We start from the raw sequence: 25,739 nt of genomic DNA, 5'->3' as shown, positions 1-25,739 counted from the left end.
TTTCCTGAGATGAGGTCTTGCTACGGAGCCCAGGCTGACTTTGAACTCACAACCCTCCTACCTCCACCTCCCCAGGGCTGAGACTCCATTCGGGTACTGCTCTTGGCAAACGCACCAACCATCTTAAGATGTGTAGCCCTGTGAGTTACTGTATGCTCATAAGGTTAGAGAGACCATCACCGTTTATTTCAAAACATCTCATCAGCTCAGAGATGAACTCCACATATGCCCCAGCCAATGGCAACCGTGACCCACTCTCCATTTCCACAGGTTTGCCCATCTGGATATGTCCAGGAAGTGATAGTTTCTTCTACTTACTTCCAAGCTTCCTGTATGTTGCAGCAAGAGCCAGAACTCCATCCCTTTTTGCAGTTCAATAATATTCTATCTGTGACTATATCACAGTTAGCCATTTCTCATTTAGTGTACCTTTTAGATTGGTGTCTGGCTTTTGGTTACGTTTGGTTGGGTTTGGGTTTGGTTATATTGCCGTGTTTTTTTGTTTTGTTTTTGTTTTGTTTTGTTTAAGACAGGATCTTTTTTTTTCTTTTTTCCAAGACAAGGTTTCTCAGTAGCTATGGAGCCTGTCCTGGAGCTCGCTCTGTAAACCAGGGTGACCTCAAACTCACAGAGATCTGCCTGCCTCTGCCTCCCAAGAGCTGGGATGAAAGGTGTGCGCCACCACCGCCCAGCTTGAAACAGGATCTCGCTCTCTCACCCAGGTTGGCCAACAAGTCTCCTGCCTCAGTTTCCTGGGTGCTAAGATTACAAGACATGAACCATTATGCCTGGCCTTATTTCCACTTATTTTAAATATTTTGAACTTTATTCTTATTTTGTGGAGGGAGGGGGTTTCCCCTCACGTGTATGTCTGTTTATCATATGCATACAATGACCATAGAATCCAAGAGGGGGCATCATCAGATCCTCTGGTGTGAGCTGCCATGTGGGAGCTCAGAGCTGAACCCCGTTCCTCTGGAAGAGCAGCCACTACTCTTAACTACGGAGCCACCTCTGATCTCCCTACCCTTTAGTCTAAGACAGGGTGCTATGTAACCCAGCTGTGCGGCGGCAGGTTGTGAGAGGGAATTCTACATTCAATTTTTTCATAAACACACCTTCCAGAACTATACTATGAAAAATTTCATAAGAATAAATTGCTAAAGGAAAGTGAAATATAAGTCACACATGGTGACTTTACACCTGCAATCCCAGCACGTAGGAGGCTGAGACAGGGAAATTGCTAGTTCAAAAGCCAGCCTGGGCCCCATCCTGAGCCAGTGTCTCAAGAACATACACAGCGCAGCTTTTCATCCTTATTGAATGAACAGACATGGAATTACTTTGTGAAGTTATGGGAGTCATTGAACGTGTCCCCTCTCTTCTTAGTCAGCAGATGGTGAGCAGAACCCAGATTGGCTCCAGCTCCGGACCACACCAAGCAGCCTGAACCATCCGTGTCCAAAATAGAGCACAGCCTGAGTGTGGGTCCACAAGCCTGTCTCAGCCCCGGTCTCTGCAACCTCACCCTCCCCAGCCACACTGAGGGTTCATGCTGTCCCCTGGTGTTCTCAGGGTCTCTCCTTGACTCTGTTGACTGACGAATCTTCCTTATTCTGAGTCTCTGCCCTGATCACCTCCTCCAGGAAGCCCTCTGACATTTTGTGTCTGAATTTGGGGCCCACTGGGGTCTTCCAATTACAGGATCAGTGTCTCACTTCTCCCCCTTTCTCCGTCACTGCAGTCTCCTTCAGGCAGGGGCTCTTCCAGGCAATGGAAATGTCCAGAGCTGCTGGCCAGTAGTGATGCACTCCTTTAATCCCAGCACTTGGGAGGCAAAGGCAGGCAGTTCTCTTGAGTTAGAGGCCAGCCTGGTCTACAGAGTGAGTTCCAGGACACCCAGAGCTATCCAGAGAAACACTGTCTCAAAAAAACCAAAGGGAAAGGAATGGAGGGACAGAGGGAGGGAAGGAGGGAAGGAGGGAGGAAGGGAGGGAGAAGGAAAGAAGGGAGGGAGGGAGGGAGGGAGGGAAGGGAAGGGAGAGATCATTAGGTCACTGTACATCTTAGGATTCAGACCAGGGCAGCTTTCCAAGTAGTGAGGAACTCATGATCTCTCAGGTCGGGCACCAGGCATAAACCACAGCTGTGTTAGACCAACAGGATGTGTGATCACTGCCAAGAGCCCTCAACCTCAATGACAGGTCTATTGGAAGCAGAAGGAAAGGGACAATAAAGTAAGCAGGGGGCTGGGACTGCAGCTCAGTTTGAGAATTTACCTGGCATGCATGAACCCCTGGGTTCAACCTCCAGCACATTAAGCTGAGTATAATCTCAGGACTCAAGAAATAGAGACGGGAGGATCCAGAAGTATGGACCATCCTGGGCTTCATGAGATCCTGTCTTAGAGAGAGAGAGAGAGAGAGAGAGAGAGAGAGAGAGAGAGAGAGAGAGAGAGAGAGAGAGAGAGAGAGAGAGAGAGAGAAACAGAAACACAGAGACAGAGACAGAGACAGAGACAGAGAGAAACTTACCAACAAAGAGGAGGACAAGCCGATGGGTCTACATGTCTTCTATACCCTTCTATACTCCTTAACACCACCGTCACTTTCTCTGGTGTGAGCTGGACTGCCCTTTCTGAGCGACCTCACTAATCCACACACCCTGAGCAGAAGATTCCTTTCTTCTCGTCTACACTGTGGCTTCGGTTTGATATTGCCCCTGGATTCCAACAGCCATAGTCAAGTTTTCAGAGCCAGGCAAATCACTGCACAAGAAGAGGGAATTCCTGTGCCCCCCCCCATCAGATAGGAATACGAGCGGGTCGGGCTCTTTAGCATCCAGCAGACTGTCTCCTAGTCAGCCAGCCTAGTCAGTACTACCTACATGATGGGATGATGGGTAGGGTGGATGGATGAATGAGCCAACGAGTAAGTGGATGCCCTGATGGGTGTGTAGGTGAGTAAATGGGAGGGTAGGTGAGTAGACAGATGGAAATATGGATGGATACAGAGTGGACGGATGGGTGATGGGCAGGCAGATGGGTGATGGGTCAGTGGGTGTGATAGGTGGATAAATGGAAGGACATATTGATAGATGGGCATATGAAAGTTAGATGAGTGATCACACAGATAATAGATGGATGCATGAATGGATGGTGGGCAAGCAGTGGATGGGTAAAGGGAAGAATGGTTGGCAGAGGGTGGGTAGATGAACAGAAGAATAGATGGGTGGATGGGTGGGTGGATGAATGGAAGGATGGATGGATGGATGGATGGATGGGTGGATGGGTGGGTGGGTGGATGGATGGATGGATGGGCAGGCAATAAATGGACGGATGGGTAAGGGATGGATGGTGTAAGCATGGATAGTGGGCAGGTATATTACTTTTCTAATATCAAAGCAAAACACCAAAATCAAGACAACTTATAGGGCTAGAGAGATGGCTCAGCAGTTAAGAGCATTACCTGCTCTTCCAGAGGTCCTGAGTTCAATTCCCAGCAACCACATGGTGGCTCACAACCATCTGTAATGAGGTCTGGTGCCCTCTTCTGGCCTGCAGGCATACACACAGACAGAATATTGTATGCATAATAAATATAAAAAAGACAACTTATAAAAGAAAGTGTTTAATTGGCCTTATGGTTTCAGAGGGTTAGAGCCCATGGAGGTGGAGTAACAGGAACAGCTGAGAGCACACAGCTTAATCCACAAGAAGAAAGCAGAGAGAGCTGAGTGGAAGTGGCGAGGGCTTTTGAAACCTCAAAGCCTTCCCCCAGTGACATGCCTCCTCCAAAAAGCCACACTTCCTAATCCTTCTCAAGCAGTCTTACCAACTGAAGACCAAGCATTCAAACGTATAAGCCTATGGGAGTTATTTTCATTCAAACTCCCACAGTAGGTGATGGACAGACGGGTGGGTGAGGACTGGATGCAAGACACAGACATCAGATTTCCTAAAAACTTCCTTGGACTTGTCACAGGCCAGAAATAGCCACCTGTGACCCCACCTTTCCCTGCTAAAACCCAGAGAGAGAGTGACGCAAGGTGAACCGGCATGAGCCCGCGGCTGCCTTCCTTCCCAGGTTACAAAGTGCCGGGGTCTCCCCAGGGCTGAGATTTGTAATTCCTGGTTAAATGTTGGAGTTTAATGGGCATGCTGGGGAAATCCTCTTTGGTGAGAGGTAAATGTCTCCCCTACGCCCACAGCAGTCATTACTTCTGTGGAACCATCTCTCAAGAACGTGCCCCAGGCTGGCAGGTAGGGAGCAGATCTGGACAGGGAAGCCAGCCTGGGAAGCCGAGGCAGCTAGAGGAGGCCGAGGGCAGTTCTTGCAGGAATCTGAGGAAGATGGGAGAGCCCTGGGTCAGTTAGGATGGCAGAGACCTCACAGTGTGAGAGCACATGAGACAGGAAGATAACAATGTTCAAGGCCGGTTCCTAGTGAGACTCGTTTCAATAGCAACAATAGTAATAAATGAAGGACTTAGGTCAGCTTGGAGTTTCTGAGACCTCTGCATTATTTATTGACTGTTTCTGGTTTTGTTTATAATTGGTTGAGTTTTATTTTATTTTTAAAGGTGTGTGTGTGTGTGTGTGTGTGGGTGTGTGTGTGTGTGTGTGTGTGTGTGTGTGTGTGTGTGTGTCCACATATACCATGGAAACTAGTCAGTTCTCTTCTAACCAGTGGAGCCTATGGATCAAATTCAGGCCATCAGAGTTGACAGCAAACACCTTTACTCACCAGCCCAGTTGTTTGGTTTCAGGAAAGTCTCTCTTTGCGACCCTGACTGGTTTAGAACTCGCTACGCAGTAGACGAGGCTAACCTCAAACTTGGAGCAGCCTCCTGCCTTAACCTCTTCCATGCTGGAATTACATGTGCCACCAAGCCCATCTCTCTTGACATTTGGAGTCATAACGTTCTCCATTTGGAGGCCCGCCTGCATATTTTTATTTATTTTTCTTAAATATTGTGTGTGTGTGTGTGTGTGTGTGTGTGTGTGTGTCCATGCGTACACTATGGCACACGTGAAGAATAGAAGACAACTTTCAGGAATCACCCGTGAGCCTTGGGACGAAACTCGGTTTTCAGCTTGGCGACAGGAGGCTTTACCATCTCACCAACCCTGTTCCGTGTCTTAAGACATACTGAGCACCGCCCCTGGGTCTCTACCCACAGGAAACCTCCTCCCCAGCTGCATCAATCAGAATGTCATCCAGGGGTCTGGGGAGACCGTCACAAAATTAGCCACCTCTCCAGCAACTGGTTCAAACATGAGAACTATCCTGGCTCATCAAAAGGGTAACTGAAGGACATGGCTCTCAGGGGCAAGCTGGCCTAGATGGAGCCGGCAGCTCCAAAGGCCGTGCTGACCCAGCTCAGCACAAGTCAGGTGTCAGCGGCCGGGCGTCCAGGGAGCCTGTGACGCTGCAGGTGGAGACAATCTCTTCAGCCAGCCTCAGAGAGCTGTCCCCCTGCTCCAGTGAGATAAGAGGGAACGTCTCCCCGCCACTGAGATCGGTTTTCAATGAAAATGATTAGCACTGTTTACTCAGCCCCAGCAGATGTATAGGCTCTATGCTAGCTGAAGTTTAAAGAATAAAAGGTGGGGGAGGGGGAACGATTCAGCCCAAATTGAAAAAGTCCCCCTGTAATTACGAGATTGGAGCATATTCACCGAGGGGATCAATAATGGGAAATCTAAGTGCCACTGTTTGCTGAGATTACAGTCTGGAATCGCTTCATCTTGGTTTTTAATTTTCTTTCTCCTTGGCTCATCACCACAGGATCCCAGCCTGAGAGGGGCGGGCAGTGGGGCTGGGCTACAGCAAGGAAGTCCACGGGCAGGGCTGACCTTCTGTAGGGACTATTTCTTGCTATGTAACTGATTGCCATTCACTTAGCAGCTTAAAATGACCCACATTTATTAGCTCAGAGTTTCCCCCAAATCTGAGGGCTGTTGAGAGTGGAGCAGTGTCTCTGTCCCAGGGTTCCCCCACCCAAGGCTGAGCTCGGAGTGTCAGCTGGAGCTGGGTCTTGCCTCAGGTTCAAGGATGCTCCTTCAGGTTGGCTGACTCACCCATTTAAGGCTGTAGACTGGAGGCAGCTAGCTCCATTACCAGACTCTCTGATTTCAAGCTCTTTGAAAGCCCTCACCTGATGTAGCCTGGCCCACCCAGAACTGCATCCCTCTGACTCATTTGAAGTTCACCGTTTAGGGTCCTGAATGACATTTGCACAAACCCCTCTCTCTTTGCTATGTTTTATTTACCAGCTCAGAGGACATTTTTTTTTCTGTCGCTATAATAGACTCTCCCCAACCGGGAAAATTGTTAACAATGGAAGGTTATTTCACTCACAGCTCTGGAGGCTGGAAAACCCACGAACATGACAGCAGCCCCTAGAGAGAGCCCTCATGCCACGCCCTAACCCAGAAGAAGATCCCGAGCGGAGATGGAGGAGGTTGGGGCTGGATCCATCCTGATTACACCATGGGTCCACCCCTTCAACTTCTCCCATGCCCCCCACCTCCACTAGAATTTAGGATCTCTTCTTCAGTAATTATTATTGTTATACACAGAGAGACACACAGAGCCTACAGAGTCCAATTCGTGTTCCTGTGTATGTGTGTTTAGAGCTGGCTTCCTGAGATTAAATAGCCTAGCAGGGCACTTGTCCCTGAGAAAACCGATTCTCCCTTTCCTGGAAACCACTGATTGCCTTCACTCTTCATCTAGAGGTGACCTTGGGACATTTGCCTCATTTGTGTTGGCATGTGTGTGGACTCTCTCCAGAGTCCCCGCCCAGCGACTGGTCTCCCCCACGACTGAGATGTCTTCTCACATCCACTGTGATCTAGAGAACTCCTCACATGCATCCTCAGAGGTGAACATTAATCTAGAAAATCTCTCACAGCTACGCCCGGAGGCTTGCCTTCTACCAGATTCTCGATCCTGTCAAGTTGATAATGCTAACCACCAGAGGGTATTTCTTTTGGATCTGAATGCTTGATTTCTCTTTCAGTAGTTTGGACATCATTCTTTAGCTTTTGAATGCTTTTCCAAACCCAGTATTTGGGGCTAAAGAGGTAGCTTAGTTGGCAAAATGTTTGTGGAGTATATTCAAAGCTCTGGGTTTGGTTCCCAGCAGTATATAAACTAGTGGTGCATGCCTGTAGTCCCAGCTCTTGGAAGGTGAAGACAGGAGGATCAGGAGTTCAAGGTCATCCTTAGCTACATCAAGACCAGCCTGAGATACGTGAGCCCACGTCTTCTCTCTCCCATTCTTCCACTTACTTATTCACTACTTCAATTCATTCATTCATCCCTTGGAAATTCTCTTCTGTGCCTTGCACAGCCCTGGGCTTATGGTCAACATTCAAATTTTGTCAAGAACAACACAGATGCTGCAAGCAAGTCACTCCCAACCCAGCAGGAAGGTCCCAAAGAAACGCTGTCCAGATGCTGTGAGCCTACACAAAGGTCACCATGCCAGATGTGAGCCCTGCCCTTCCTGGGGCTCTGCTCTATGCTGGAGAAGGGTGTCCCCCACCTGAGTCAAGAAAAAGCAAACTTCAGGAGCAAATGAAGAGGAAAAGACTCTGGGAGCGCAGAATTGGGAGGGAGGCTTTGCCCTGTCCGTGGTGCTGACCCCCCTATAGCTGTCACCCACTCTGTGCTGACCCTCAGGGGTGGGCAGGCAGGATGGAGGTGGTGTGGTACTCGGCTACACTTTTCATTTTTGTAACAACCTTTCTGTCTCCCCTCCCAGTCTCGCTTGTCAGTCTGTGACCATTAAATTCCTCATTAGCAAACGAGATTTGGATGGGCTCATTAAGATGAGGGATAGCCCCGAGGTGCAATTGGCTGGGGGTGAACGAGACTGTGTCTTCGCCTTCTTTATTTTTCTGCTTTCTTTATTAAAAAAAATAATGCATCTTACTTTCTGAGCACTGGGCTCCATGTCTCTGCCAGACCCAAACAGTCTCCCAGTTCTTCAGAGGACCAGCTTTCAGGGCAGGGAGGGTACAGCCAGGCAACAAACAGCAGCAGAGCTGCTGACTCATGCGATCCCCAAAGTCATCCACTCAGAGCCCAGACAACATTCTTGAAGCTCATTCTTGAATGTGGTGTTTCAGCGCCTTCCTTGCCTCTCCATTCTCTTCTCCCATCTCTCCCATACAGCCCCAAGCTCACTGTGGCTCCCACCAGTTCCTGAGAGCTTCCCAACACTGAGTGTTCACACCACAGGGATCCTCTAGTGTTGCAGGTAAAGGCTTTTATCGGAAGCTGGACTCAGGGCTGGAGATGTAGCTCAGTTGGTATAGTGATTGCCTAGCTTGCCTGAAGCCCAGTGTTCGATCTCCAGCATTGCATAAACTTGGCTTAGTGGCACATACCTATAACCACAGTACTTAAGAGGTAGAGGCAGGATCAAGATTACCCTCGACTACATGGGGAGTTTCCTGCCAGTCTGTGATACATGAGACCCTGTCTGAGGAGGAGGAGGAAGAAAAGGAAGTGGAAGTGGAGGCCACCACAACAGACCTCAAGCAGTTGCCAACACCTACTGAAGCTGAAGGCCACAGAGATGCATTTCCAGGCTTCTGTCTCTCAGAGCTACACTTCCATATGCTGGCTTTGTGCTTTCTCATGGTTCCTCCTTCTTTCTGAAGGGCCTCCAGTTACCTGTTAAGCCCTGCCAGGACTCCACTACATAGGATTCTATGCCCAAGCAGAACCCCTCAACCTTCTGTCAATCAAAAACATGTATCTCTTTCCTCAAGGGAAATAAGAGCCAGCTTGTTCTGGAACCAAATATGAATAACCATGGCCTGGGAGCACAGATTTCAGCTACCCCAAATATCATGCTCTGTAAAGAGTCATGAATCAAGACACTCGGGGAGATGGAGAGATGGCTCAGTGGTTAAGGGTGCTTGCTGCTCAATCATGAGAACTTGGGTTCAGATCCCAGCACCCACACTGGGCAAACCACAGTGCCTGTAACTCCAGCTATAGGGGATCTGATGTCCTCTTCTGTCTCCACGTGCATTCACGCATACACACATGCATACACTCACACAGGCACAGGCATACACACGGGGGGGGAGCATACTCACACAGAGACACAGGCACACACTCAAATAGACACAGACATATACACTTACACAGAGAATATACTCATATAGACATAGACATACACACTCACACAGACATGGGCACACACTCAAATAGACACAAGCATACACTTACACAGAGAATACATTCACATGGACAAAGGCATATACACACAGACATACACACTCACACAGACACAGTCATATACAGAGAGAGACACATACACACAGGCATACACACACACATAAGTAAAATAAAGTAAGTTTCAGTGTCTACTTGAGCCTCAGACACTATTTGATGACATTCTTGGCCTTTGGATTGGTGGAACTAGTGGGTCTGTTCATATATTCTGAAATTATGACCAAGTAGTCACAATCAGATCATACACAGAGGTGGGCAATAAATGGCTCTGTAGAAAATCCAAGATGAATGTGGCCCTAAAGCTGTAACATTCCAGTCCTCCACAGTCAGCCAGCCTTGGAAGATGTTTTCTATGGCTGTAGCTTTTTCTGGAAACTTCAGTTCACATCCCTCTCCTATGTTAGGGGCCATTTAGTCATCATTTCCTCCTCCTCCTCCTCCTCCTCCTTCTTCTTCTCTTCTTCTCTTCTTCTTCTTCTTTTCTTCTTCTTCTTTTCTTCTTCTTCTTCCTCTTCCTCTTCTTATTCCTTCTTCTCCCCCTTATCCCTCTTCTTCTATCAAGTCAAAACAGCTAAAGGAGAAGCGAGCCTATGTGGAAAGGGAGGTAGGAAGCGGCCACTAAAGTGCCACATGAAGCAGGGCAGAAAGTCCTTCTCATTTCCCTGGGACTAGGAAGTCAGCCAGCAGCCACTCTGGCTTGTCAGTACACACCCCACTTCAGTACCACATGTAAACGCTTCCCTTCTGTCATTCTGTCCCTTCTGTCCTTTCTGTCCCAGCAAGCTTCCTCCCAGGTCTGATGTGACTCCAGGCAGACTTGCAAATTCAACCCCTCTTCAAACCCTACCCCAAAGCTGAAGCCAATTGTACAACTGAGTGCAGCCGTTCTCTGTGGAAGCCTGGCTGAATTTTTCGCCCAGGGTCATTATTACCAGTCAACTGCAGCAGTCTTGAGCCATTAATAGCATGTGACCTGTCAGATAGAGACTTCTGAGAGGGGGGCTCGGCGCAGAATGTAGGAAAGAGTGGACAGAGAGTTTCTGGCCAGCATCTAGCATACTTCCTCCTCCTCCACCTTCTATTCCTGCCTCTTCTCAGCCCTCATACTGTCTCCTGAAGACACAGGCCATAGGGATGGATAGGAGCCACCTAGACCTAACCACTGAGTGCTTCTGAAGGCAGGTAGAATGGAGGGTGGGGCAGAGACATAGCCCTCACTTGGACTGGACTCTAGAGAACAGGTCAGGGTCACTCCTTGATTCTCCAAAGGCTTTGCAAACAGGGCAGGGCTGATGTTCTTTGTAGAATAGGTGGCAGTGACACCTGCTTACCATGGAGACCACTGGCAGTGAAGTGTGCCCTGGCCTGCAAGCAGATACAGATGCCCCATCCTGCATCCCATCAAGACAAGTCTAGATTCATATGGATTGTTTTTCTCTTCCTGAGCACAGGAAGAGAGAAGCCACCTAAACTGTGGGGTCTTGGCTTACAGGGCTGTATTCCTACTGTGTCTCCTTCTTCCCAGGCGGGGTTCTCCCTGCAGCATCCCTGTTGCTGCACACACGCTCAGAGGCAGGTCTCTGTGCAAGAGCCTGCACTGCCTTTATTTATGCTGCTCATACACCCTGGAGCCTCCGTTTCCAGCTGGGTACCCCAGCTCTCTCTCTCTCAGCTCCACACCTTGGAGGCATTGCAGCACTCTGGAAATTGCTTTTGGAAACTCGGTTACCAGTGGTAATTGGTAGAACCTGTCTTGAGCACTGTTGTGCAAGGAAGCAACACTGGGCCTGTCTTTCTCTGGATGAAGAGGGCAGTGTAGCTGTGCAGGAGACAGCAGGCTGCGCTGTGCCCCCTAGGAGCCAGAGAGCCAGCCAGAGCTCTCGTCTGTCTGTGATGTCTCCCAAGAACTGAAAAACCAGCCTAGGAGAGAGGGGTGGGAGGGAGAGGGATGGGAGGAGGAAGGAAATGGGGAACAGGGAGATGGGGGAAAGGGAGATGGGGGAGCAAGGGCTAGTAAGAGCTCAAATAAAGGGCAGTACCTCAGAGAGGCAGCTTGAACCTGGGGAGGGGGTTGTTTTCTCTGCCGTGGGGCCAGCAACACACTGCTCTAGCCCAAGTCAACACTCCATGACCCTTTTGGGTTCCATTAATATGACTCTCTGGCAAGAAATGGTGTGGGGGGGTAAGATAGTGAACCGAGAGTGGTCCCTCCCCAGCTCCCTCCCTAGGGAGTAACCTGGGCTGAGGTCCCACTTCCTTGAGGACTGTAAGAAATCTGGGAGTAACCTAGGCTCTCTCTCAGGAGTAACCTAGACTAAGGTCCCACTTGCCTTCCGGTCTATAAGAACACAATAAGAGCCAGGACCACTGGGACCTCCCCATAGTGCCCACTAGTGAGAGGTTTGAGGGAGGGCCCGAAGCAGAGCCGGGGTCTGCTCACTGGCGGAGGGCCTCTTGGGTGAAGGAAGAGCAGACAACCAGCAGTCCTGACCCATGGGCTGAGATAGACAAGGCACAGAGGGGAACTGGATGGCATGACCAAGCAGAGCGGGGCGGGGGGGGGTGTGCTCTGAGACCCATGCTTGCGAGGCACAGGATAAGCCTAAACCTTGGGGAACAAGAGCTCTTCAGGAGCATCAGGAGCAGAGTGCCCCACACACAGACACACAGAAATCCTGCCCACCCCTACATCCTGGCACATGTAAGCACGCTCCAGCAAAGCAAGAAGCACTACCCTCCCGCCCCTCCTCCTGAGGGTCCAATCAGAGGATGACAAGCCACTGACCAGCCACCATCAGCCTCTCCCAGGGACTCCTGCCAGGCAGAGGGACCTGCAACCTGCAACTGATGGGACGCTACGGCTGACGCTGGACGTCTTCCTGTCACTCATGCCAGGGGATGCTCTCTACACCTTGTGATTGATGGACTTTAATTTCCCCGGCCCCTCAGTTGTGCCTCTGCTTTGCTCTGGCCTGTCAGGGTGTATGTCTCCTGGCCTCCTGCGCCCTTCTCCTTTCCCTGTTGTTTAATTTGAAGCATCCGTCTGGAGCATCCCAGGGTGGGGACGGTGGCAGGACTGAATGCATTAACTGCTGACAGCTCTATTGATTTTCTCTCCCATGCTGCATAATGCAAGATATATACACACTGATAGGCTGGCCCCTGCCCTGCTCTCTGAAGGGATGGTGCCCTTTCTCTTTCCTCTCCAACGTCCCCCCTACCCTGGCACATGTTGATATATAGGAGGGGTGCCTGTCCCTTGTGCTCAAGATGGATTCTCCTCGGCCCCAATATTACTTTCCTTGCTGCTGGGAGACCAGTCCAATCTGTCCTTTTTACAGGAGGAGATTGGATGCTGGGGACGCAGTTTTAAGGGGGAAAGAAGCCTGGGCAGAGAGGCAGGGGAATTGAGGAAGCTTCATCTGTCAATGCCGACTTTGCACCCCCAGTGGGGGAGACTCCTGGGGCTTCCCAGGGTCCCTGCTGCCTCACCAAGGCCGGGCAAAGGAGAGGGCTCACTCTGTAGCCTACCTCCTCCGGCACCTGCCTAGGACTCACTCACCTTGCAAACAGCCACAGCGCCACCTGCTGCCCTGAAGAGGCCGTGTCCCTTGGGTCTCCCGACTTCTCAAAAGCTCTCGGTCTCTGCTTTGCCCTGCAGCAGGCCCTTCGAGGGCCAGATCCAAGCCCAGCAGGCAGATGAAGGCAAGAAGGGTGTAAGACCAGAAAGTAGTCCCCAGGTCTGACTCAGGCCCAGCTCCAGCCCCCAACAGCCCTTCCTGAAAGCCCCTCCCAGGCCCTTCTATCAGTGTTTCTGGTTTTCCAGGTTCTTAGCTTCCAGCCTGGGACTGTTGTCCACCCTCCAGGCTTCACCAAGTGGCCGACAAGCAAAGTGGACCCCATTCTGGGCAGCTCTCAAGTCCGAGCCCTCCTCTCCTGCAGGATCCCTCCATTATCGGCTCCCATCACACCCATGTTTGAAAAGCACGGGAGCTACGGGCACAGGTCTTGCACGAGGGAGTGGCTCCAGCCCTTTCCCTTCTGAGTCCCATGCCACATCCTGACACCTGAGGCTCTTTCATGGAACCTGAGAAGCCCCCCTCTGGGCACCAGTTCTGCCCTTCAGTAGCTGTGGTGTATTTTGTTATTTGTTCCCCCTGGGGATCTGGAGAAGATCTCTCGGTCCTTGAACAAATTTGTCTTCCTGTTTGTTACTATGCATCTACGCTCTCTTAAATCACACAACTCAAGTGGGCCAGCATCTGTCTCCCCGGGAAGGCTGCCAGTGGGAAGCGCAGCCCCTTCTCCTCCCCACATCATCGCCATAGGATTGGTCCAGCAGGAAGGAACAGAGGCACCAGTTAGTCACTTAAAACATATTGTCCCTACTGTGTCCCTACTGTGTGCTAGGCACTGCTTGGAGTGCCTGAATCTCTACTTTTACCTGTCCCTTCCTGCCTACTTCTTATTCCCTCATCCTTCCCTCTTTCTGTCCCTTCCTATAGTAGGTGCTTTCAAATGCCACATCCCACTTGAGAATCCGCCAAAGTCAGCATTAAGCACTTACTGTATACACGAGTATCACATTCAAGAGCTGCCTACAGAAAGTTCTACCCTGTCCTTGCCCGCCAACAAACTCTGCACAAATACAAGAAGAGCTTAGCCCTGCCAGTTGGTAGAGCGCTCACCCAGCACGCAGAAGTCCGGAATTCAATCATTAGCAGCAGCCATAATGGCTTGCACCTGTACTGCCAGCACTGAGGAAGCAGCTCATCACTACACACAGGGAGCCCAGCCTAGGCTACAAGATATCCTGTCCTCCCTCCCCCCAAAAAAGGCTGGGGGGGGTAACCCATGCCTTTAATCCCAGCACTCAGAAGGCAGACTCAGGAGATCTCTGTGAGCTCAAGGTCAGCACAGCCTACAGAGTGAGTTCCAGAGAGCTAGTGCAAAATAAAGAGAGCCTGTCTTAAAAAACAGGTGACCCACACCACTGCCACAAGGCTTATACAGAAGTGGCAAGGTGTGACATCAGAGCTAAAGGTCTGCCCCAAGTCGGGATGGGACAGGCTCTGAAGGGATGGCAAAGAAATGCCTGCAGACCAGAAACAACCAGCAAGTTAAGAGGCCCTGGATTTGACTGAGAAGACAGTTTCTTGAGGAGCAGCAAGACAGAAACGACCATAAAGGCATCTGCCCAGGAGAAAGGCTGGCGGCAAAGCTGGGCACAGAATTGTGGGATGCCCTGGATCAGGACCGAGCAGCCATGATTCTCAGATTATATCTGGCCCTCAGTATCTCACCCAAACCCCACCAGCTTCCCAAGAAGACAGATTTTCAGTTCCGAAACACAGTTCTGTTCTTGAAAAAAGACTCTTGTGCAATTAGTTTTTCTGCCCTGTATCACCGGGAGGCAGAAACTCCACCAGGATTCCTTCATCCAAAGGGAGGGAGGAAGGAAGGGAGGGAGGGAGGGAGGGAGGAGAGAGGTGTTGAGTCCCAAATAAATCTCCTGGCCAAGCTTGCTTCCTCCTCTGAGGGGGCCGCTCCACAGTAATAAGTACAAGGCAATGACATTCTGTTGTGAGATTATTAAATTGGGGAGATACAAACATAATAAAATGGAGACATTTGTACAGAGTTGGAAATAAAATAAAAGTGGATAAAATAAAATCAATAGCCAAAGTTTCCCAAAGCCTACCCTCTAAGCTATTGTTATATTATAAGAATCAGGGCTGTCTGCTAAGGAAGTTAGTGCTGGGAGGAGAAGGGAGCGGAGAGAAACCCAGGGGGCAAAGGGAATGCAGCCTTCCCAGAGCTGCCACTTCCTTACATATCTCAAGACGTGATGGGTGGTGGGAGCTGGGCTGAAGAATCTGCCCAGTGCAGGCGCAATTCTTGGCTTGGACAAGGGTCTCTCAAGATGCAATAAGGGAGCTACTTCCGGTTACCCCGGTGATTGCAGAAGCTCTGCCCTTCCTGTTCAAGTGAAAGACACAAGCGAAAGTCTCTTCAGGATGTCTTAATCTCTGCCAGCCCTGTTACCATCAAGATGTGTGTGACCCGACCCCGTCTCAAAAACAAAAACAAACAAACAAACAAGAAGTCAATCACTAGCCCTGAGAGCACTGGCTGCAGCCCCAGAACACCTGCGTTCGATTCCCAGCCCCTATGGAGCAGTTCACAATTGTTTCTAACTCCAGTTCCAGGGGATCCGATGATGCCCTCTTCTGGCCTCCAGAAACAGACATAAAAATAAAATGTTTAAAAAAAAAAAAAGACTGGGCAGTGGTGGCGCACAGCTTTAATCCCAGCCCTCGGGAGGCAGAAGTAGGTGGATCTCTGTGGGTTCGAGGCCAGCCTGGTCTACAGAACGAGTTCCAGGACAGGTAGAGCTACACATAGAGCAACACATACACATTTTCGAGACAGGGTTTCTCTGTAGCTTTGGAGCCTGTCCTGAAACTCGCTCTGTAGACCAGGCTGGCCTCGAATTTACAGAGATCCGCTTGTCTCTGCCTCCCGAGTGCCGGGATTAAAGGCGTGCGCCGCCACCGCCCGGCCACCAAAAAAAAAAAAAAAATTGAAAGGTGGGTGACCTGCACGCAGACGGCGGGTGGAGAGAGGATGAGGAGGGAGGTGAGGAGTGGAGCACGCAGCCGGGCTGTCCATTACTTTAAGAAACTGAACTACTAATCTGAACCACAAGAGGGCAGGGCTGCTGAAATGGAAAGGATGAACGCATAAATGGTTCTTGGCCCTTGGCAGACGCTGTACTCAGTTTCCTCTGTTGGGCGGGCTTAACCGCCCGGAAGCGGAAGTTTCGTTCTTTTTCCGTTCCCTTCGGTTCTGGCCGCTGTGAGTCTTTGGGGTAGTCGGGGAAGGGGGTTAAATCCGAGGTAATCCGCAGCCGGGTCGGGTTTGGGGAGCTCGGGTCTGCGGGGAGCGCGCGAGGGAGGAGGAGGGAGTGCGGCGGAGCGGGGTGGGGAGGCAGGCTCGCAGCCGGTTAACGCGGAGGTCTGCTCCCCACAGGTACGGTCTCCAGCGCCGAGCACCCGTCGCCATGGTGAGTCCGGGACGAGGGACCCGGGCGGGCTTGAGCGTCTCCAGGATGCTGGTGTCCCCCGAGCTCACTCTCTGTTTCTCCTGTGTTGCAGCCTCGGAAAATTGAGGAAATCAAGGACTTCCTGCTCACGGCCCGGCGGAAGGATGCCAAATGTGAGTTTCCAGAAGGCTCTGGATGGCGGGGGGGTGGGGGGGGGGGATCGGGCGCTTGTAGAAAGCAGACTCTGCCAGGAAGGCGTAGGAACATTTATGGTTGGCACCGCCTGTTCTGCACGGTGGAACAACTACACACGTGATCTCAGCGCGCTAAGTACCTTGTCGGCCTTCTCGAAGTAGAAGCAGGAGGATACCTGTGAGTTAGAGGCCAGCCAGGGCTGCCTAGTGAGGCCTTGTCCCAGAACAGAAGCGTCGTCCACGTGTAACAGCCCCCCAGTTTTTAGAAAAAGGGGAGAGGTAAAGAATCGGAAGCTTGAGCCAGTGTAAAGTGGCCCGTGCCAGTACAATCTCAGGAGGCAGAGGTCAGAGGATTAAGCATCCACGACCATGCTTAGCCTACGTGGAGGGATCCAAAGTCGGGGACGGGAGCATAGTGGACGGCTAGTCCAGCGTGCAGGAAGCCAGACCCCGTGCGCAGGCGCTTGGGAGGCAGAGATAAAAGGACGGGAAAAGTCAAGGTTCTCCAAGGCTACATTGTCTCAAAAACGGGTAACTGAAGTAAGCAGTTTGTCAGCTCCTGCTGGTTTTGTATTCTTTTTTACACAAGCAGGGGATTGCCCCCGTTTAAAGGATGTTTGGGAGGATGTGTCTAATAAAAGATCCTGGGTGGCATTGTCTCACATAACAGGAAGAAAGTATTTTTCTACTGTGTGTGATAACCCCATGTAGCTTCCTTTTCCTCAGATACATCTTAGATCCAGGTCATGAATGGAAGCAGAACAGTTGGGCTGTCCTGTTAGGTTGGACAGGAAGAGCCTTTGAATGGGCTGCAGGGATCTTAGGTGTTCCCTCTTATTCCAAACAGTTTGTTGCCTTTGATCTGCTGCTGTGTGGGCTGGTGGCCACCAGTCCTTCCCACTGGTGGGAAGGATGTCTCCCGCTGGGAATCAGCTGGTGTTTGCTTGTGTTTTCCATCTGGACGTACCTTCTGTGTTCCAGCTCTTTCGTAGGTGATGTTGTTTTCCTTAGGTGATGTTGTTTTCCTTCCGTGAGCACAGGACCAGGTTTGAGGTTGTGTCTCTGGACTGTTGAGGACATCTCAGCAGGCCCATCAAGTTCCTGCACGTGCTAAGAAATTGAATTAAGTGTACTTGTTTAGAGGTGTGTTTTTGAACCTGATTTCTGGTGGGTTTTGTTTTTAGAAAAGGGCTGTATGGGCCCCCAGTGCTCACTTTGTAGCCCAGGCTGACCTCAGATCTAGAACTTGGGGGGGGTCCTTTCTCAGCCTCCCAAGTGTGAGGGTTTGTTATATGTTCATTTGCATTTCTCTATTGCATATGTATGCACTGGTGGAGGTCAGAAGACAACTTGCAGGAGTTGGTTCCCCTACTGGGTGGGTCTCAGGAACTAAACTCAAGCCCCTGGATTTGGCAGCAGGTACCTTAATCCACTCAACTGTCTCACTGGCGTCTCTTCTTTGAGCTTGAACTGCCTCAGTCCCCTAAGTGTTGATATTACAGATCAGCATTCCCACTGTGGGGGTACCACACTGAGTTAATGGACATGAGGCTGCTTGTACATTTTCAGCCTGGTTCTGCATTTATTTCTTTTGGGTATTGACCCAGAAGTGGAATTGCTGTGTCATAGATGGTGTGGCTGGCCTTAAAATAATGCTGGGGCCCGAGGGTATACAAGCATCTACTTAGCACTCCTGGGGCCCTGGGTTCATTTCCCAGCACTGGGTAAATGACATGGTCGAGCACCCCTGTAACCTCAGCGCTTTTGACAGGTGCAGAAGGATCAGGAGCATTCAAGGTTCTCAGCCACACAGTGAATTCAGGACCTGCCCAGCTACATGAGACCCTGTCTGAAAAACTCGGTCACATCCAGAAATGCTGTTTAACTTAAATTTCAGGGCTGCAGTAGCTGCCAGAGGCAGTGCAGCAAAGAATGCTGTGGTCCTGGTGTCTGGACCTGGTATAAAAGTCAGTGTAGCTAGTGCCTTGAGCAGGCTCTGAGCCCCAGTGCTTCCTGTGAAGTGCCCTGTCCCCGAAGCAGTTACTGACAGATGGAGTTGAGAATGCACGCTATTCCTGTGCCGCTAGTCTTTGAAGCATGAGACACTTCATGACTTTTATAGCTGGGAGTTGTAGGTAGTATCTGAAAGGTTTGCAAGGAACTTGGAGCCAGGGATTTGACAAGTACCCAGAATGGCCCACTCTAGGAAGCAGATGCGTGCTGTGCGTTTGGAAATGTCCCCACCTTGAAACACAACCAGTATGGTTTGGATTTGAGTGCAACTGGACCTTTTCTGAGCTGAAGTCACAAGATTATTGTGCAGTACAGGACCAGGAAACTGGGACTGGGGGGATGGATTAAGAGTTAAGAGCCCTGACCAGGTGGTGGTGCATGCTTTTAATCCCAATAGAGGCAGATCTCTGAAGATGTCCGAATTCCAGGACGGTCAGAGCTCTGTTACACAGAGAAAAGGGGTTGGGGGTTAATGGCCCTTAATGTTCTTGCAGTTTGGTTCCCAGCATCCTTGGACTCCAGGGACCTGCATTTGCATGCCCATGCCTTACACAGATACACACATTTATATATAATTAAAAGTTAATAAGGGTTGGGGGGGCAGGTAGTTAGAGACAGGGTTTCTCTGCAGGGCTCTTCCTGTCTTGGAATTTGTTCTGTAGACCAGGCTGGCCTCAAACTCGGAGATCCACCTGCCTCTGCCTCCTAAGTACTGGGATTAAAGGAGTGTGCCACCACCCCGAAAGAATTTTTTTTTAAGAGCCACATTCCACAAAAATTCAGGAGAAGCTTCCCTGCACACTGAAATAGAGTGCCCTAAAAGGGGCTCTGTGTGTCCACAGTATTGTTGTGTGCAGAGTGCTTGGTTTCCAGAAGTGGAGTTCTAGAAAGGTGTTGATCCCAGCAGATGGCCCCTTTGCCTCCTTTACAGGCTATCCCTTTCGAGGGTTGTCGTAGGTCATTTTTAGAGTGTTCCGAGATGCTGTGTTTAAGGTGCCAAGTGTGGATTTCGTGTGTATGTGCAAATGAATTGAGTAAGACCCATTAAGTATACAGAGGAAAATGTAGCTTTCCAGTATGGTCAGCGTTTGAAGGCAGGGGGAAAGAACGAGGAAGTGGGAGCTTGTTTGTCTGACCAGTTGTGGCCATTCGTTCTGTACCACTAGCAGGAATGTAAGGCACGTGACCTGTGTGGTTCTCTACCAGTTCTTTTTTAAGATTTATTATATATGCCTACACAGCAGAAGAGGGCACCACATCTCATTACAGGTAAAAGCCACCATGCTTTGTAGTTGGAAATTTAACTCAGGACCTCTGAAAGAGTAGCCAGTGCTCTTAACTGCTGAGCCATCTCTCCAGGCCCTCGGCTTCATCCTTAATTCTGGTCTCTTTGGCAGCTGTCAAGATCAAGAAGAACAAGGATAATGTGAAGTTCAAGGTTCGCTGCAGCAGGTACCTTTACACCCTGGTCATCACAGACAAGGAGAAAGCCGAGAAGTTGAAACAGTCCCTGCCCCCTGGTAAGTAAGCCTGAGACAGTGGTTGGTGAAGGTGGCCAGGTCCCTGTTTCAAGTCATTCCCAGGAGTAGGAGAGCCACTTTGTGGGGGAGGAGTGTTTTTCTTCGCTGTGATGGGTGCTGGGGCATGGTTGTGATTCTTAGGTTCTGTCTGATCCCCAAAATAGCGTCCTTGGCTCTAGGCAGTTTATAGTTGATTTAATCCTCACAGGACCCTACTTGGGGATAATCCTGAGTTTGCAGAGGAGCCTGTGTAATGCAGTGGGCTAGGTCTGTGGGGACCGTTCATGTCAACCATCTTTCTCTCTTTCCCCAGGCTTGGCAGTAAAGGAGCTGAAATGAAGCAGACCTCTGTGTTTGACTATTAAAACTCTAAAAAATTGTGTGTGTCCTCAGTCTTTAATGGGAAGTGATGTTGCTGTATTGGGAGGCAGTGTATGCTCCCAGGGCTGGAAAGTGGTCTGTGGGACAGGTTACCTTCTGGCAAGTAACTGTAGGCTGAGCAGTGTCCCCGTCCTCCTTGGACGTCCGCCCTTGGAATATCTCCTGGGTGCGCTGGAAAGAAGTGTTCTCACTGTGAGACTTGGGAATGCAGGACAGAATCTGGGGGGGGAAGGTGTCTACCATGAACAGCCTGGGAGCAGGAAGAAGTGGGCTCCAATGCCTCTGGGCGTTGCATTGTACACGGTGCACATACATGCGAGCAAAATGACACATCTTTTTTTTTTTTTTTTTTTAGTAGGTAGACAATTTTCAAAAAACAGGGCAAAGTTAACTTCCTGTCCAGCAAAGTGGCTTTGAGCCACACTGGGTTCACCACCAGGTGGCAGTCTACTACAGTAATGTGAATGAGCCACATAACCGGTTGTGGGGGCTGTTGGAGATAAGATCCCAGGTTGGCATGAATCCCATCCTGCCTCCACCTGAGTGCAGGTGCTGTAGGTGCAGTGAGTGCCTATCCTATTTAATGCGCTAAGGTTGTTGGTTCTTTCTCTGCTCTTAAAGAGTGTAGTACAGCAGAGGGTTGTTGAATACTTAAGCAGGTTATAACTGGAAGTGATGTGCTTGCTGGAGATCGTTGCACGAGCTGTGAGCTCATGGAAGATGGTTTTGTTTATCCCAGGAATGGGTGGGACTGGATAGAACCCATGGTGTTAACAGATTCTAGGACAGTTTACAGCTTTGGCTTTTTTGTTTGTTTCCAGCATATTTCTCAAAGACTCCCTGGCTCCTAGGAGACTGACAGGATTTGTGTGGCATTGTGGTCCACTGAAGGCGCCTTTTCATACCGTGCCTCCTATCCTGGCAAGCCTGAATCACGTAGGGTACTTCTGTGGTCCAGGCTGGCTCTAGAGACTCAATAATGCCTTTGTGCCCTCAGGTGGCACGGCACCCTGCTAAGGTTCCAGCTAGTGTTTGTCAGTTGTAGAGCATACTGAGCTCTGCTGTGGTTGACTTCCCCTCACCTCTGCCTCAGTATACCAGGAGCAGCTAGATGCTCAGCGGATTCTGGTCTCCTGAGCTACACACGGTGGCCATGCCATAACCCTGAGGGACAGCTCAGAACTTTGCTGTTGCAGTGCAGATCCTCTGACTGCACCAGGTCCAAAGTCACAAAAGTTACTAGTTGGTGACATGAACGGTATCCTGGGGCCACTGAGTACAGGTATGTAGGACACTGGGCAGCACCTCCAGATCTTCTGACAGAAGAGGCTGGCTGTATCAGGTTCAGAAGCTGAGGGCATATTTACCCTTTGCTTGCTTCAACCAGCCTCACTCCCCCTCCATTCCCTTTTCTCTACTTCCTAATGCATTTTTTATTTGGGACAGGGTAAAGGGGTTTTCTCTTGGCCCTCTCACATTGCCTGAGCTTGTGACCCTCCACTTCCTGAGTGCTGCAATCTCAGGCCCACGGGCATAGGTCACCATGCCAGCTGTTTCTCTCTGTATTTACATGTATCAGAATACACTTGTGATCTCGGTACCTGGGAAACAAGCAGGATTGCCACGTGCTCAAGGCCAGCCTAGGCTACCTAACAAGACCCTGTCTTAGTAGAAAAAGGGAGCCAGGTGTGCACACCTTTAATCCCAGATTTCAAGAGTCAGGCAGATCTCTGAGTTTGAGGTCAGCCTGATCTACAGAGCGAGTTCCTGCACAGTCATGGCTGTTACTGAGAAACCCTCGAGGTAGGGGTAAGGGGGAATAAAGGTGAAAGAAAAAGACTCATCCTTCTGGGTGTAGATCTACGCATCTTTGGGGTTTTTGTTTTTTTGACAGGGTTTCTCTGTAGCTTTGGTGCCTGTCCTGGAACTAGCTCTTGTACACCAGGCTGGCCTCGAACTCACAGAGATCCCAAGTGCTGGGATTAAAGGCATGCGCCACCACCACCCGGTAATCTATGAATCTTAACCTCTGCTCAATTGCACAGAATATTCCCATCTGCTCCCTACCCTTGCCCTGCAGCTGCTCATCCTGTCATTGTCTGTGCTCTAGGTTTTCCCTGTCTGAATTCCTTTTCTCTCCTACCTACTGGTTCCTGATCCCACAAGATTCCCATCTGCCACTCAGAATCCTCCTGAGACACCAGCAACTCCCCTTTCACTTAATCTGTTCAGGAGGCATCCCCAAATTCCATCCCCACCCCTCAAATATGCCAATGTAGGGCTCTGAAACACTGGGAATGTTTATAATTAAGAGGTTTTTAAACCTCCCCTACTGGGGACTCAAGAGGGCTCAGGTTAAGCAATTCCCAGCAACCACATGGTGGCTCACAGTCATCTTTAATGAGATCTGATGCCCTCTTCTGGCCTGCATGCACACATGCAAGCAGGACACTGTGCATAATAAATAAATCTTTAACCAGATTCAGCAACTACAGGATGGAGCGATGGTGAGGGGGACCCCAAGTGGCTGGGCAGAGCAGGACGGAGCAAGGGCGTCTCTTCTCTGTTTCAAGATGCCACGAGAGTCTGTTAATGGTCCTCAAGAATTTAGGTGTAAAATAGGGGCAAACACTGATACAGACCGAGTTAGACATCACCTCTGACCAGGCTGCCTTTGGCGGTTGTTCTGCCCAGGGGTGAAGAACAAGCCACCCGCACCGCTCTAACCAGTGTGGGAGCCAAGAGAATGTGAAACCCTTTCCCTCAGTCTTTAAACTGTCACATCCACAGACAAGACCAGGCCGTAGGGTCCTAATCCCCAAAAGCCATTGGCTAAAGGGATCGCGATCCCACAACTGTACACGTGTTCCTCGCCATTTCCAGGACCTAGTGGATTCTCCAAGCTAGACCCTCTGGGGTCTCCTCTGCCTACAGTGCCAAGTGTCCTTCAGCTGACTACTCAGCACTGTTCCCAACCAAGCTTGACCCAGATTTGACCCTTTGGCCACCTCACAGGTGTCCCACTGACCCTTACCTGCCCACTACCTGCCTCTTGCCCCAAATCCTTGCACTGATCATCCAGTGCTTGGGCTGGGAGCTCTGCACTTAATTATTTTTGTTGTTTTTTTTTTTTTTTTTAGAAACGGGGTTTCTCTGTACTGTAGCTTTTGGAGCCTCTCCTGGAACTAGCTCTTGTAAACCAGGCTGGCCTCACAGAGATCCGCCTGCCTCTGCCTCTCGAGTGCTGGGATTAAAGGTGTGTGCCAGATTCTAACCAAAAGGCAGAGATACAAGATGTGCCCAAGGCCCTGGGTTCTAATCCCAACTGCAATAAACAATCTGGGTGTGGGTGGCACACGCCCTCCCTTGATTGCAAGGTCAGCCTACCTAGTCTACATTCCAGGGCAGCCAGCACTAAGTAGTGAGACGTGGTCTAGGAAAGAAAATAGAAGGACGAATTTAGGACTAACCCAGCCAAAATTACTAATTATGTGTCCACTGGGAACTTGTGGTCTCTTTCTTCTTTCTTTCTTCCTTCCTTCCTTCCTTCCTTCCTTCCTTTCTTTCTTTCTAGATAGGGCTCACATAGCCTAGGCTGATCTTCAACTCACTACCAACCTGAGTATAACCTTTGAACTCATGGTCTTTTTGCCTTCCCATCCTAAGGCATACACCATCAAATGTCCACAATCTTGCTGTGCTAGCAAGGCATCACAGTTTAGGGACTGACGTTCACTTCGCTTCACACCTTTTTCGCCCATCGGATAAGTGGACGCTTTGGGGTCTAATTTCTGGAGTGTGTGTGTGTGTGTGTGTGTGTGTGTGTGTGTGTGCAGGAAGGGGTCCTGAAGGGATCGGCCAGGACCTAGGGAAAGAGCCTTATGCAGGGCGGGGCGTGTCCTAGCCTTGGGCAGGACTTGGGGCGGGGCCGAGGCGAGGCGGGGCGGGACCCGATCGCGTCCAGAGCCTGGCGGTTGTAGCGGGTGGCACTTGCAGCGGACCGGCTGCAGCTTGTCCAAGCCATGCCGGCGGCGCGCGTGGAGTACATCGCGCCCTGGTGGGTTGTGTGGCTGCACAGCGTCCCGCACCTCGGCCTGCGCCTGCAGCGGGTGGACAGCACCTTCAGCCCCGGCGACGAGACTTACCAGGAGGTAAGTCCACGCGTCGCAGATCTGAGCCACTGAAAGGGACCCTTAGAGAGGGAGCCAGAGCTGGTCTGATCGCGCCCAGGTCCCTGCTCCAACCTCTCTTGCCTCAGCAGCCCGCGTCTCCGCGCGTCTCAGACCCCCTCGGACCCCAGTTTAGTGCCCTCCGTTTTCCCGAGGCCCTTGTCCGGAACGCTAGTCCTGGCTGGGATCCTCGGGGTTCGGAGAGCTGGAGAGATGGGAGTTAGAGTGCCCAGAGGAAGAGAGGAAAGGCGCGGAGGCTGCGCCCAGGAGGCGGGGGCTGAGCCACCCGGAGACTGACGGTGGGGGTGGGGCATCTGAGTCAGGGTGACTGGCTGCCGAGGTGGGTGAGCAGGGGTTCCCCGAAGTTCCCTTCCGAAGACTACAACACCAGACGCTTTTTCTCCGGATCCTGACGACCTGAGAGAAGTTTAGACAGAAACTGACTTGAGCGTCTAGAGTCCTTAGTGCTCCTTTCCCCAGCCCCAGCTGCCAATACCTCGGCCTCTTCCCTTCTCAAAGGCAGCGGGACTAGTCACCACTAACCTCTTGGACGCCAAGAACCCAAACCTATTTGAGTCAAGGAAGAAAGGTGGCTTCACCTCGTCTCAGACATCCTGCAACTGTCCTGTCTGTCCTGGCATCCCTACACCCTCTAGGTTCTGAAATTCCAAGGTCTTAGTTCCTGTGCCAGCTATCCTCTGTATTTCTGAGTTGTCCCTGATAAACAGGGCCTTCCCGCTGCGGGTTTGGTGGGCAGGTCCAGGCTTCTGATCCCCCTTCCAGACCCAGCTACAGTCTCTCTCAGCCCGTCTCAGCCGCGGTCAAACCCACAGCGGCCTCAGCAGCCGCGGCTGAGTCAGTTCCCTCACTAGGTCAAAGATTCAGGGGTTGGGGCAACCTGGGAAGAGGGCCATTATCAGTTCAGAGCTCTGTGCCCATGTCGGACTTTGACCTCTACCAGCAGCGGCAAGGCACGATCTCCTGATCGCCGTTGTGGGGCAGTCTGACCGAGCAGAACCTCTCTAGCCTGTACCCAGGAGTGGCTTATTTGCCCTCCCAGACAGTCCTCATTCTGAGGCCAGGGGCTCCTGATCCCTGTGCTATGCACTGCCCACGAGCCAGTACCAGGGAGTCTAATTATAACTTTCAATGACCCT

The 25,739-nt window shown here is 50.8% G+C and overlaps 2 protein-coding genes across 5 annotated transcripts in view; both read left to right on the top strand.

Moving 5' to 3' along the window:
* The first annotated feature begins 16,063 nt into the window (after positions 1-16,063).
* Rpl38 (ribosomal protein L38) lies at positions 16,064-20,412 on the top strand. 2 transcript variants are annotated; one of them, XM_038326760.1, is made up of 5 exons: positions 16,064-16,118; positions 16,293-16,326; positions 16,418-16,478; positions 19,910-20,032; positions 20,346-20,412. In XM_038326760.1, the coding sequence occupies exons 2-5, from the start codon at positions 16,324-16,326 to the stop codon at positions 20,369-20,371; spliced, it is 213 nt and encodes a 70-aa protein (XP_038182688.1). In that variant the 5' UTR covers positions 16,064-16,118; positions 16,293-16,323; the 3' UTR covers positions 20,372-20,412. The 2 variants fall into 2 exon arrangements, with proteins under 2 accessions (XP_038182688.1, XP_038182689.1); XM_038326761.1 differs by having other exon boundaries at positions 16,113-16,159.
* Positions 20,413-24,374: 3,962 nt separating this feature from the next.
* The window catches only part of Ttyh2 (tweety family member 2), a 45,281-nt gene continuing 43,916 nt past the window's right edge, over positions 24,375-25,739 (top strand). For all 3 annotated transcript variants that reach the window (XR_005284999.1, XM_038325635.1, XM_038325633.1), the window contains exon 1: positions 24,375-24,564. Coding sequence is in view for 2 of the 3 variants with exons in the window: in XM_038325635.1 (XP_038181563.1) it covers positions 24,436-24,564 (129 nt within the window). In the remaining variant the exon portion in view is untranslated. The remainder of the gene's footprint in view (positions 24,565-25,739) is intronic.

Source organism: Arvicola amphibius, chromosome 4 (genome assembly GCF_903992535.2).
Source record: "Arvicola amphibius chromosome 4, mArvAmp1.2, whole genome shotgun sequence".
NCBI lineage: Eukaryota > Metazoa > Chordata > Mammalia > Rodentia > Cricetidae > Arvicola > Arvicola amphibius.
The sequence above is the reverse complement of the archived record's forward strand: the minus strand, read 5'-3'. Positions and strand labels throughout refer to the sequence as shown.

Bases quoted from the DNA above. Each gene is read 5' to 3' on its own strand.
- Rpl38 (XM_038326760.1), top strand. The intron at 16,479-19,909 runs GTGAGTTTCCAG...TCTCTTTGGCAG, and splicing joins CCGGCGGAAGGATGCCAAAT to CTGTCAAGATCAAGAAGAAC. The intron at 20,033-20,345 runs GTAAGTAAGCCT...CTCTTTCCCCAG, and splicing joins GAAACAGTCCCTGCCCCCTG to GCTTGGCAGTAAAGGAGCTG.